The sequence below is a fragment of the Onychostoma macrolepis genome, chromosome 06, assembly GCF_012432095.1.
Source record: "Onychostoma macrolepis isolate SWU-2019 chromosome 06, ASM1243209v1, whole genome shotgun sequence".
In the NCBI taxonomy this organism is placed as follows: domain Eukaryota; kingdom Metazoa; phylum Chordata; class Actinopteri; order Cypriniformes; family Cyprinidae; genus Onychostoma; species Onychostoma macrolepis.
This window is the reverse complement of record NC_081160.1, coordinates 28,951,919-28,964,482: the sequence shown is the minus strand read 5'-3', so window position 1 is coordinate 28,964,482 and position 12,564 is coordinate 28,951,919. Positions and strand designations below refer to the sequence as shown.

Here is a 12,564-nt window from a genome sequence, read left to right as displayed (position 1 = left end):
CACACAAATAGCTCAGACTGCGGTTGGTTTGAAAACTTTACAGCTATAATGCATGCATCTAGACACCACCGTACTGTAGCATTGTGTTTCCAACCCTAGTGAGCTGCTTCTCTGTCTGCTATCTATATAGGAGGCTGCTTTTTAAGACAGTCAGTTAGAGTTTATGTTTACATGTTGCTGAGATAGCAACTCCAAACTCTAAGAAATACAAAAATACATGTTGCATGCACATATTGGATGAAATATTTTTAGTACCTTTTAAAAGTGCAAAATCTGATTTAAATTGTCAGTACATGAATGTGAATTTGAATTGAATTGGACATCGCTTTGTTGTCTATCTCTCGTTCAGTCCAACAATCATTCTGTCATTTTATCTGTTGTTTTCTCTTTAAGGCCCATAAACCTTCAAACTTCAACGCATTTAAAAAAATAAAAAATAATGGTTTTGTCAAAACAACGTTTAAAATTTGTCTTGACAAACTTTGCTTTTGTGGTTAAAAATTGCAGTTTAAATATCAATTTATCTAAATAATAAATAAATAAATAATGCTTATTTTATTTCAATAAAAATTACTACATTTTTAAATATAATAAATAATAGAAATAATTTAATAAATAATATTTATTGTATTTCAATTCAATTTTCAATTTTTTGTATTCAAATTGTACATCCTGTTATTCATCAAATTTAGGAGATAAATTACAATTTTAAAGGCATTCTCAATTCAATCCTAAGTGGCACACAGTCCTGTTACTAGAGATGTGTTTATTTCATGACTACCACAAACAATATTATCCATGTCCAATTTTTGGTTTAAAAAGTCAACCAGATCAGTACATACAGGTAGTGCACATTTTCTGTTTTCAAGTATACTGTGTTGAATTTTGAGTAAATATTCAGCTGTTTAGGGAAGCAGCTCAATAGGACTAATAGGGCTTGGAACAGACTAGGGTCTAGTGCACTAGAATTGTACATTTTAAGCATCAGAGGACTCGGGAATTCAATTTACGATGATTGTAGATGTCTGCACTCTAGTTACCCACAAACAAGAAAAGACAAAATTGCTTATCCCTCAACTTTTGATCATTCATATTTTAGCCACTGACACCAGCACTTAAGTCAGGCGATGATGTCTCATGAATTGCAGCATTTTACATGTCTTTCAGTCACCATGAATTATTTCTGTGGCATCAAAAATGCTTGCAAGCTCATAAGCTATGCTTTTTTATCTCTCAGAGCTTGTGTAAAGCATGTTTTTTTAAAGGCAGGAGAGATGGACTTCATTTTTAAACTAATAATACAAGGATGAATGGACTGGACAGGCTGAGTCTAATGGCAAATTGATGTTTTACTTCTTGGTAATAAAATGTCCCCTCAGGCATCTTTGACCAAGCCTAGGATAGATTGTAATTAATAATGGATGGCTCGCATATCTCTTAAAAGTGGAATTGTGGCAGCTTTCTTGCATTGAGCCACAGGAGATTTGGCTCCGGTGCCATTCAGTTTGGATATCTAAACACACTGTGCTCGACCTGAAAGGAACATGCGTTGGTCATAGTACTCCATGAAGTCTAATGTGCTATTTCACATTTCTGTATGCCGCCTGTTATGTACAACAGGTCTTATTTTGCCTTAAAAACTTGTAGGTTTTGTCCCAGAAGAACTGTTAAGAACATGTCTAGGTCACATTAAAACCTAAAATCAAAGTATTTTAATGAATAAAAGCCTATTGTTTACTATTGTGACATTATTTCATGAAAAAAAAAAAAAAAAACTTTCCCCCTCAAATTCTCATTAATGTAACATATCTAGATAATTCTAATTCTTCTCAACTGATAGTCATTGCATTTTTTTTAAATACTGCAATACATTGCTTTTTAAATTAACTTCAGCATACATTAGCACACTACTATTGACCATATATATTTTATGTATATTAATATATTAAAAATTTTCTCCACATTACTGTCATGGAAATGTAATGAAAATTGGATGGAAAATGTGCTTAATTGTCATCTTAATTTAAAAAATCTTAATGCTTAATGTTCTTGAATGGTCTTTATTTCTTATGCTTTTAGGGTGAAATGTGACCCAGACATGTTCTTGATCATTCAAAACTAATCTCAAATGGCAATGTCATATGTATACTGGCTATAATGTATTTTTAAGGTAGACTGATGTATAATGTGCTGAAACGTTTCTATGTGAGGCATGGGACAGTGTAAAATTTCCATCTCAGAACTCACCCGCTCATTCAAGTTTCTCCATTTCAGCCAGAGTCAAAGCTCAATGAGTTGCATGCAGCGCAGTACATACACTCACAGTTTGGCCTACCACACGGGAAACCCTCAGATGCTGTATTATATGCTGTGAAGTATGAAAAGGTGATGTTAGTGTGTGTGTGTGTGTGTGTGTGTGTGTGTGTGTGTGTGTGTGTGCGAGTGTGTGCGAGTGTGTGTGAGTGTGTGTGAGTGTGTGTTACTTAACCTCTAGACTCATACCCTGTCTTTTATTTCTCCTCCTCTGGGCTACGTCCGCTAGAGAAATCCACACCTGGAGAACTCTAAGTGTGGGGTATTGTATGTTTAATTCTAGCCACAGTACGCATCCTGAGCCCATTCACACACCATTTTCTTTTATTTGATCCCATTTGTGTCATGTTGTATGCTTTTCTTTATTTATTTCAAATATTTGTTTAGTTGGTTTTTGTCATTCACATTTTGGCACATGCACGGAAACGATCATCTTGATTTGTTTGTATTAGTGATTAAATACAAGCTCTGTTCCCAAACCTAGTGAGCTGTCTTGCTGCCTACTGCCTACTTAGCCACCTGCTGTCTAAAACAACGGACTGATTTGGAGTGCTGTGTATATATATATATATATATATATATGCAAAAAATATAAATAAATAAATGAATAAAAACTCATACTTTAGCTCATAGAATTTGAGACACAACTTATTTTAGGAGAATTTACTCTGATACTCTAATAAGCCTAAACATAACACAGTATTGAGTAAAATTGCACGATATTGAATAAAAATATAAGTATATTAATAATTGAGATTTTTATTGCATTGGCAAGTTTAGATTTGCATTGAACGTATCATGATTTTCAATGTTGTGATCTCAGTGAAAGAAATAACTCTAAAATAGCGATGAAATTGACAACGCAAGAAAAATCTAAATTATAATTAGCATATAAATGCATAAAATATATATAAATGAAAAAATATATTAATATGAAGGTTTACACCTTGATAATGGTAGTGTGCTAATATATGCTGAATTTAATAATATGCTGAAAATCATAACAATAATAATAAGAAATAAATAAATAAGTGAAATTGCCGATGCAAGATGAATAATAGTGAATGTTATCACTAAAATCCCTAAATGCATAATGAGATGATTGAAAAAAATTAATCGGACCGGAAATTGACGACAGGATGCATCAAGGATTGGTTAAAAGCAAGGAATCTTATAAGGCAGCATCTGTTGAGCTTCTATGATGCCTTGAAATGCTGTCTCTGTAGGCAGTTGACTAGGTTTTGGAACAGAGCAATAGTGGGTTGTTGGTGTTAATTGTGAAAGTATGATGCTTTTGCTCGCTATCAGTGTGCCCTGTGTTTAATGTGTGTTCAATTTTTTCTGCATTCTCACTCTTGTTTTTGATTGCTTGTTGTTGTGCATTGTCGCTGTTAAATGTTAGAGAAATCTGCAGTGATTTGTGCCGGGAAATTTAAGGGCGGTTCAAATGTCACTACATTACCATATTAAAATAAGTTTAATTTCTGCAGCGAATCCCGTTGCCTGTTAGATCACCTTCTCATAAATAGCATTAGCATATGTCCCATGGTGCAACAATTACAGTGAAAAGGGCACTTCATTCGCTTAGAGAGTGGCTTCAAATGACACTTTATACTGCAATCCGGGCTAGCTGGTAATTATTCCTCTTTAATACTGTCACAACCCTGCCTCATGTGCCGCACTACGCCGTTAAGCTAATATGGTATGTTTATGAAGGCAAAGGGTGATTACTCCCACGCCAAGACACCTACACAACCAACTGTATAGAGGATTTAGCTTAAAGCCCAGAGGTTGCCAGGTCTTTTCTGTAATCTTACAAAATCCACTGCAACATTACTGAGAACACATTATAATATCAGTGCTTAAGGTCGTTTGGCTTGGATTACAGAGGGCAACAGTAACAGGTAAACGATTTATGGTTTATGGTACGTTTTCATATCGGAATTGTATAGGCTGTAAAGTAGCTCTTTGGAATATGGAACCAGACACTGATGCGTTGTGGGTTTTCTTTTCAGCCTGTTTAATAGAATGTTATAGCGCCATAAATCGATATTAAAAAGGGTCTCTTTGAAATCCTTAAACATAACAGCACTGAAATATTCATAGCAATATTCCATAAGCTGACATGCATCAGCCCCTTTTAATAGCAATTTCTGTCTTGTATTTCAAGGTATTGATGTGGAAGCACTGAATTTTTGGAAGTACTTGTTCATCTTTAAAGGGGTCATAAACTTTCTTTAATTTAATTTAATTTGTGTTTTATTTTGTGGTCAGTTTATCATGTAATCCCTCTTTTTCTTTTTCCTGAAAAACGGTTATTATGTGGAAAATTTTACTAAAAGATTAAAATGTCCAGTTTATGTACAAACATTTCCTCAAGTTCACATTTTCTGTGAATGCCACTTTAGAGACTTTGTGCAATTCTTTGTTTCTCTGTCATGTTTTCTTGCAAAACAGTTATTTTTCCACCCTTACAATTAATTTTTGATAAGTTAAGAATTACTTGTAAACAATACTTTTTTGAAATTATTTCCTTTCTGTTGTATATTTGTTGATATATGAATTATTTAAGAATTATTATTATTATTATTAGCTAATGTCTTTGCAGGTGAATTAGGTGTCCTTGCTTATTGTTGAGTATAATGTAATTGGCTCTGCCCAATCTTTCAGTAACATCATCTTTGCAGACTCTTTGTGACAGATTCATAAAACAGTCCACGTTGAAATGATCTGCTGCTGTTCCACATGAACGGTTAAAATACCTTGATAAAAATAAACTTTCCTAACATTGGGATCACTCATTTGCATAGAACCCTAAAAGATGGAGGTAGATTTGACTTTTCACAACATGATCTTTTTATTAAATACCTTCAGTCTGGTTTTGGATCCGTTTTGCTTTTTAACATGAAGCCAGAAGTGCATAAGTGCTATTATCTGATTCCAGATCAGAGCTCCAATGCTAAGAGATCTCAGGAGGTGCAAGTATATTATGTGAAATATAGTGGCTTATGGTCGGCCCTGCTGAAAATTGATGTATGTGATGATTCAGTGTGTAATCATATGCATAGGCAGCACAGCTATTACACAAAGTGTTGGTCTATTTCTCCCTCGGTCAGCATTACCGTGGAGCGATGAGGGAGTCGATCTTGGACAGAGTTCGTTCGGACACTACTCAGTCCCAGACCATTAAACACACACTCTCATGCGCGCACACACACACACACACACACACACACACACACACAGAAACTGCAGTATGGCCCTGCACTCAACACACGGCAGTGAAACTCTTGCACATCTTTGGGGTTTTGATCAATGACAGACCTAGACACAAAGCAATTTAACATAAATAATAGATGATTGCTATAGGAGGGCGATGTAGTAGCATAAAACAGTACACATATAGGGAGAGACAGAAAGAAATAATTTCATAATATGGTGCATGTGAAAGTGTCATAGTATTTCTATGTAATACAAGGTACCATAGTATTATTTTAAGTACCCTGGATTGCCAACATAAATTTGTACTATATTTACCTACATATTGCAGCATTTTTATTTTATTTTATTTTATTATGTATTTAGTTAGTATTTATTTATTTATTTTACCTTTTTTTTTCTGTTTGCCAAGGTAAAATCATGTTTGTGGACGTGTACCATGGTAGTATGTGAGCATGATAGTCATTCAGTACTGTAGCATACAGCAAAGTACCATGATATTGGCATCAAAAGCTAATTAGCTAAATCTGACATCTTCAGAAGTGAAAATAATGTACGTATATACATTATATTATACGTATACAGTGGTGGCCAAAATTATTAGAAGACTAGTATTTTCACCAGCTAAAAAAAAATGGTTTTAAGTCAGTTATTTCTATGTTTGGTAACACTTTATTTTGATGGTCCCTTTTGAACATTCTGTTGACACTAAGTAATGTTGCAACTACATGTCAACAAACTCTCATAAGAGTATTAGTAGACTGTCTACTTCATATATACTAACTCCTTATTGTTTTGGTCTCTCAACAGACACTCTACTGACTATAAGTAACTGCAAGAACGTGTCAACTTATTCTAACCCTACCAGTCTACTAATACACTACTAACAATCTAATGAGAGTTAGTAGAAATGTGCGTGCAACATTACTTATAGTCAATAGAATGTGTTAAATGGGCCATCAAAATAAAGTGAAACCCTATGTTTTGCTTTAAACGCAAAGGATTCTCACACCAAATGTTGATTTAATTTACTTAATAGAAGTTAATTGATAAAGAAAATCTATTTATGACATCATCCTCATTTTACAGCAAAACTTTTAAAAGTACTGTAGCTTTGCAGGTAGGTTTCTTGATTCTTCTGGATTTAGTCCGTGTCAGTTTGTTCTGTTTCTTCATGTCATTCCAGACAGACTGATGAGGATCAGATCAGATCTCTGTGTGGAGCACTGGCTGTTATCAGACAAAAATCTCACTGGATTATTACAATTAATGGCAAAATGAATGTTTGGAAATGTAAACTGATTTCCTACTGACACACTACAGCTAACTTAAAACCATTTTTAGCTGGTGAAAATACTAGTGTTCTAATAAATTTGGCCACCACTGTATATATGCATGTAATTATTATTATTATTATTATTAATATTTTGAGCTACATTTTGCAGGCTTGGCATGTCCTGATTTATGCTGGTAGGCGTGTATGTGGATGTGTGAGAGATGTGTGTGCACACTTCTACATGCTTGTCAGCCGATTGTGCGTTTGCTTTCAAGCCTGAATGGATGAATGAACAATTTTATGATCTAATAAACCACACTGTCTCATTTACAGTCATTAGCTGAAATAAAGTTGTATGAAGTCTTTTGGCACTTTGTTAAACAAACCAACCGTTTGTTGAGTTTCGAACCCTTTCTCTTCCCCGTCTTCCTCCACCCTCCCTCTCTCTCTCTCTTTCCCATGTAAAGTAGCGGTACATGCGTGTAACATCACTGTGGGCATCACACTTTCTCCTCACACCAGAAATGCGTCTCGTTTCAGGAATGATGATAAATCACAGGAGAGCCCAAAAAATAATAAAGAGGCCACTTATGCTGCGAGCTCCTCGCAGTTCTACTCTATTAATATTTATGGCCACCTTCGCCCGCCGTGGTGCTCTTCACTTCGCTCTCTTTTATTAATATCATCAGAACAATGTCAGCAGGCCATTTTAAAGGGCCATTGAGATGAAATGGCCAAAGATGGATGCCCCTGCTGCATATGCATGCCGCCTAACGCATCGACCGTTTGCATCTGTTTTAGCACCGTCAGCCCGTCGCAAAACACATTTTCCATAACAGCCCATATCCAAACTGTGTTTTTATTGCCTACAGAGAAGTCACAGGGTCATTAAATATATTTACTTTGGTGCTGCTTTAGCGATAAAGCGAGCAGTTTGGGTGCTATAGCTTGCTTTTATGATACACGAAGCGCACAGGCGAGAATTTAGTGTTTGTGTGACTTAATGCAGCTGTGTGCCAAAGGATAACTCTGACAGGCTGATGCATGATTATTCCGGTTTGTATTATTGTAAAGATTTGTGCAAAGTGGGAGGTTTTGGGGGTATTTGTAGCATGAAAAACATGTTAATAACTCAGGCTAGTGTATGATTTCTTTAGCAGTTTCATTTCGTCATGAAGGTTTATACATGGCGGGAAATTTTGATTGATAGATGAAACATGATTACTTTGGTTGGGTTTTTATCATTGTAAAGGTTTGCGCAAATTTTTAAGGTTATTATATATAAATCATTAGTTGAAAAATGGTAAAGTCAATATAGTTATTTTACACAATATACATTTTGCACTAAGTTTTAAAGGATATTTGATGTATATTTATTTTTCAAAATTATATTAATATATGATATTAATCCATCTACAGCTTGTTATTATTTATTATAATTTGTATTATTACTTTATATGATCATAAAAGTTTGAGCAAAATGGCAAAATTTGAAAGTTGTTTGTCAATTGCTAGCGTGAAAACATGCTATTAACTCAGACTACAGTACTACATTATTATTTTAGCGGGTTTGTTTCAGTGTAAAGGTTTGCACAGTGGCAAATTTGAAGTTCATTTCAAAAATGTTAAAAAGCAAAGAACGCACCTTGTGGAAGATATGTTTCAGAAAAGCGATAAAAAGCAGTGAGCGCAGTCAAGAAGCAGACGGCCATGAAGTCACTAATTGACAACTTCACTTGCATGTCATCACCGATATTACAGTTAATCAAATCGCCGTTAACAGACACCATCTGGTCTTTGTTATGGTATCAGGCTGCAGTCGCTGTCCTAGCTTGCCGTATGTCACCTGCTCTCGTCTTTACCCGGAAGGAACCAGTCCACAGAGACGTCAGCGCTGAGACACGCTGATGACAAGGCCTCATTTTGGAGTAGCAAAAGTGTGATGTGCTCGCCAACTGCTTTTGGTGTCTCTTGTCCTCCTCCTTTCTCTTTCTGTCTCTGCTAAGCTCATAACAGAAAACAGAGTTACAATATGTCTGTGAAACACCCACCATTCCTGTCCATCTCTTTAGCTGTCCAAACACACACACTCCCACCAGTACAGGTACATAGACTTTTCCTTCTTTTTGTTCTCTTTCACATTTTTTTTCTTTCCCTTGAAGGGGAGCCAGATGTGCAGTTTCATACATTTTCATTTGTTGTTTAATGATCATTTTTTACAGATTTACTAACTATTACTGATGCAAAGGCCGTTCACAAACCTAAATTTACAGCCTCAGGTAGCAGAAATTCATAGCTTAGCTACATGAAGCTGCGTAGCATTTTCTTGTCTAAATAAAACATTATGTGGTCAGCATGTAACAGTGGCAAGTTTTAATATATTTGTCATTAAACATCTCGTTATTTACAATACTGATCACTAATCAATGTGTTTGTCCTTTTTTGGTTCCTTTTTTGTTTTATGTTATATTTAAAATTTTATTCTATTGTGGTATTTTCATTTATTATTATTATTATATTTTAATTTGTATTTCATATTTCATATTGTTTAAATATTTATATTTTATTTTATTTATATTTTCATATTTCCATATTTTTTATTTTATTTTATTATATTAAATATTTTATTGATTTTTTTGTTGTTGTTTTGTTTTGTTTTTCTTTCTTGTTTTTGTTTTGTCCTTATCTTGCTGCTCCAGAAGAAATGCGTATTCCTACTCTTATTACCTGTAAGTAGCATTAAATACAGAACATCTAACCAACAATCCTGTTTTTTTTTTTTTTATTTATACTTTCCTATTCATTTTTCTTCTAAGTACTTTTAACAATTCCTAAAAAGTAAAAAAAAAAAAACCTCCTTAGTTCATTAGAAGAAAAAAGTAAGAGAATGAATTAAATGAAATTAAAGTTAAGTGACAATTAATCTTAGTACCAAAAGCCTCCTAACTTTGCCATGGTGAACAAAGCTTTTCAAAATCGGTTTTATATTCATCACACTTTGCTCCAATATTTCAGCATCACAGTAGTTCCATTTTCTAGCAAACACAGTCGATTTCGGCCATAAACCGTCTTATGCACTATATACCTACAGTTTTTTTCAGATTGCATTGAAACTTTAGCAGGTCCACAGTTATAAATTGCTCTCGTGTGCACGTAAATTGATGTAGCTCCACTGTTATCTTATTATTATCGACTTTTGCTTGTTCAGCTCAAATCCCTTTGGTCTGCGGACTCCACCTCTACTTTTTATTAGTTTTCCGTTACGCTTAAACTATTCACTATTACCTCGACTAGCTGTTATGCCTGCCTCAGCATTTTACTGTGCGGGATTGTTTCATTTGCGCTGTGTGCAACAGAGCCTAGCTGCAGGATGTTTACCTCACGCGTTAAAGGATTTAAAAGCTCAGATTCACAGTCGGTCTACTATGTGCATTCTCCCTGCTCTCTCCCCGCTCCTGAAATATAGATGAAAGTAGGAACACAGCCAGCAGGAGCTCTTTCAAAAGGATATCATCTGAGAGGGCAAAGACAGACAGCTACAGGCTAAAGCTAACCGTGACGCCAGTATATTCCCCAAACCCGGAGAGCAAGGCATTCTCATATTCAACGAGGTTATGTTATGGACGTTTTTTAGCATGCCAGTTCAGATTTAGTAGCGTAATCAGTGCACATCTTCACTCTTGTCCTTGCCCAGTCACAAACTGAGTTTATCGTTAGGAAAGAAGTTTTGACTTTGATACCAATTTGTAATCTTGTACTCAAAGCCTAAAATTAACACTCACCGAGCACCAAATGTGACTGAAAAATAGCATTGAAGAGTATATGAAACAGTGTTATGGTTTAGTGTGATTTCAAATTGCAATGATTGTGTAGTAATTATATAAATACAGTGGGGCAAAAAAGTATTTAGTCAGCCACCAATTGTGCAAGTTCTCCCACTTAAAAAGATGAGAGAGGCCTGTAATTTTCATCATAGGTATACCTCAACTATGAGAGACAAAATGAGAAGAAAAAATCCAGAAAATCACATTGTTGGATTTTTAAAGAATTAATTGGTAAATTCCTCGGTAAAATAAGTATTTGGTCACCTACAAACAAGCAAGATTTCTGGCTCTCACAGACCTGTAACTTCTTCTTTAAGAGGCTCCTCTGTCCTCCACTCGTTACCTGTATTAATGGCATCGGTTTGAACTCGTTATCAGTATAAAAGACACCTGTCCACAACCTCAAACAGTCCAACTCCAAACTCCACCATGGCCAAGACCAAAGAGCTGTCAAAGGACACCAGAAACAAAATTGTAGACCTGCACCAGGCTGGGAAGACTGAATCTGCAATAGGTAAGCAGCTTGGTGTGAAGAAATCAACTGTGGGAGCGATTATTAGAAAATGGAAGACATACAAGACCACTGATAATCTCCCTCGATCTGGGGCTCCACACAAGATCTCACCCCGTGGGGTCAAAATGATCACAAGAACTGTGAGCAAAAATCCCAGAACCACACGGAGGGACCTAGTGAATGACCTGCAGAGAGCTGGGACCAAAGTAACAAAGGCCTCAAATCCTGCAGTGCCAGATGTGTCCCCCTGCTTAAGCCAGTACATGTCCGGGCCCGTCTGAAGTTTGCTAGAGAGCATTTGGATGATCCAGAAGAGGATTGGGAGAATGTCATATTCCAAAATAGAACTTTTTGGTAAAAACTCAACTTGTCGTGTTTGGTGGAGAAAGAATGCTGAGTTGTATCCAAAGAACACCATACCTACTGTGAAGCATGGGGGTGGAAACATCATGCTTTGGGGCTGTTTTTCTGCAAAGGGACCAGGACGACTGATCCGTGTAAACGAAAGAATGAATGGGGCCATGTATCGTGAGATTCTGAGTGAAAACCTCCTTCCATCAGCAAGGGCATTGAAGATGAAACGTGGCTGGGTCGTTCAGCATGACAATGATCCCAAACACACCGCCTGGTAATGAAGGAGTGGCTTCAGAAGAAGCATTTCAAGGTCCTGGAGTGGCCTAGCCAGTCTCCAGATCTCAACCCCATCGAAAATCTTTGCAGGGAGTTGAAAGTCCGTGTTGCCCAGCGACAGCCCCAAAACATTACTGCTCTAGAGGAGATCTGCATGGAGGAATGGGCCAAAATACCAGCAACAGTGTGTGAAAACCTTGTGAAGACTTACAGAAAACGTTTGACCTCTGTCATTGCCAACAAAGGGTATATAACAAAGTATTGAGATGAAATTTTGTTATTGACCAAATACTTATTTTCCACCATAATTTGCAAATAAATTCTTTAAAAATCCTACAATGTGATTTTCTGGATTTTTTTTTTTTTCTCATTTTGTCTCTCATAGTTGAGGTATACCTATGATGAAAATTACAGGCCTCTCTCATCTTTTTAAGTGGGAGAACTTGCACAATTGGTGGCTGACTAAATACTTTTTTGCCCCACTGTATGTAATCTGATGTAATGTGTAGTGATTATTTTACATGAGCAGTTCATGATAACAGTGTTTTCAGTGTATCAAAACTTGCAATGTGAAGCATTTATAAATGTTGTCAACAAAGAAATGCATTTTAAAAGACATTTCCCTGCATTTTTAAGTCAAAATAAAATGATTTAACTTTCGAAAGCAAAGGAAAAACAACTAAAAATATCTAAATAAATACATAAAAATCTATTATTAATAATAATTGCAATTAGATGTGTTTCCCAAATTTGTTCTGCCTGTTACAGACTTTTGAGTATGTAGTAAG

The 12,564-nt window shown here is 35.6% G+C and overlaps 1 protein-coding gene across 15 annotated transcripts in view; it reads left to right on the top strand.

The window, feature by feature from the left end:
- Window positions 1–12,564, top strand: part of ptprt (protein tyrosine phosphatase receptor type T) — a 259,836-nt gene that overhangs the window by 190,412 nt on the left and 56,860 nt on the right. For 6 of the 15 annotated variants that reach the window (XM_058778885.1, XM_058778889.1, XM_058778887.1 and 3 more), the window contains one exon: window positions 2,543–2,575. The exons of 4 other annotated variants lie outside the window; for them this stretch is intronic. In XM_058778885.1, coding sequence (XP_058634868.1) covers window positions 2,543–2,575 — 33 coding nt within the window. Of the gene's footprint in view, window positions 1–2,542; window positions 2,576–9,507; window positions 9,538–12,564 lie in introns of all 15 variants that reach the window. 5 more of the 15 variants (XM_058778894.1, XM_058778890.1, XM_058778896.1 and 2 more) reach the window with 2 other exon arrangements.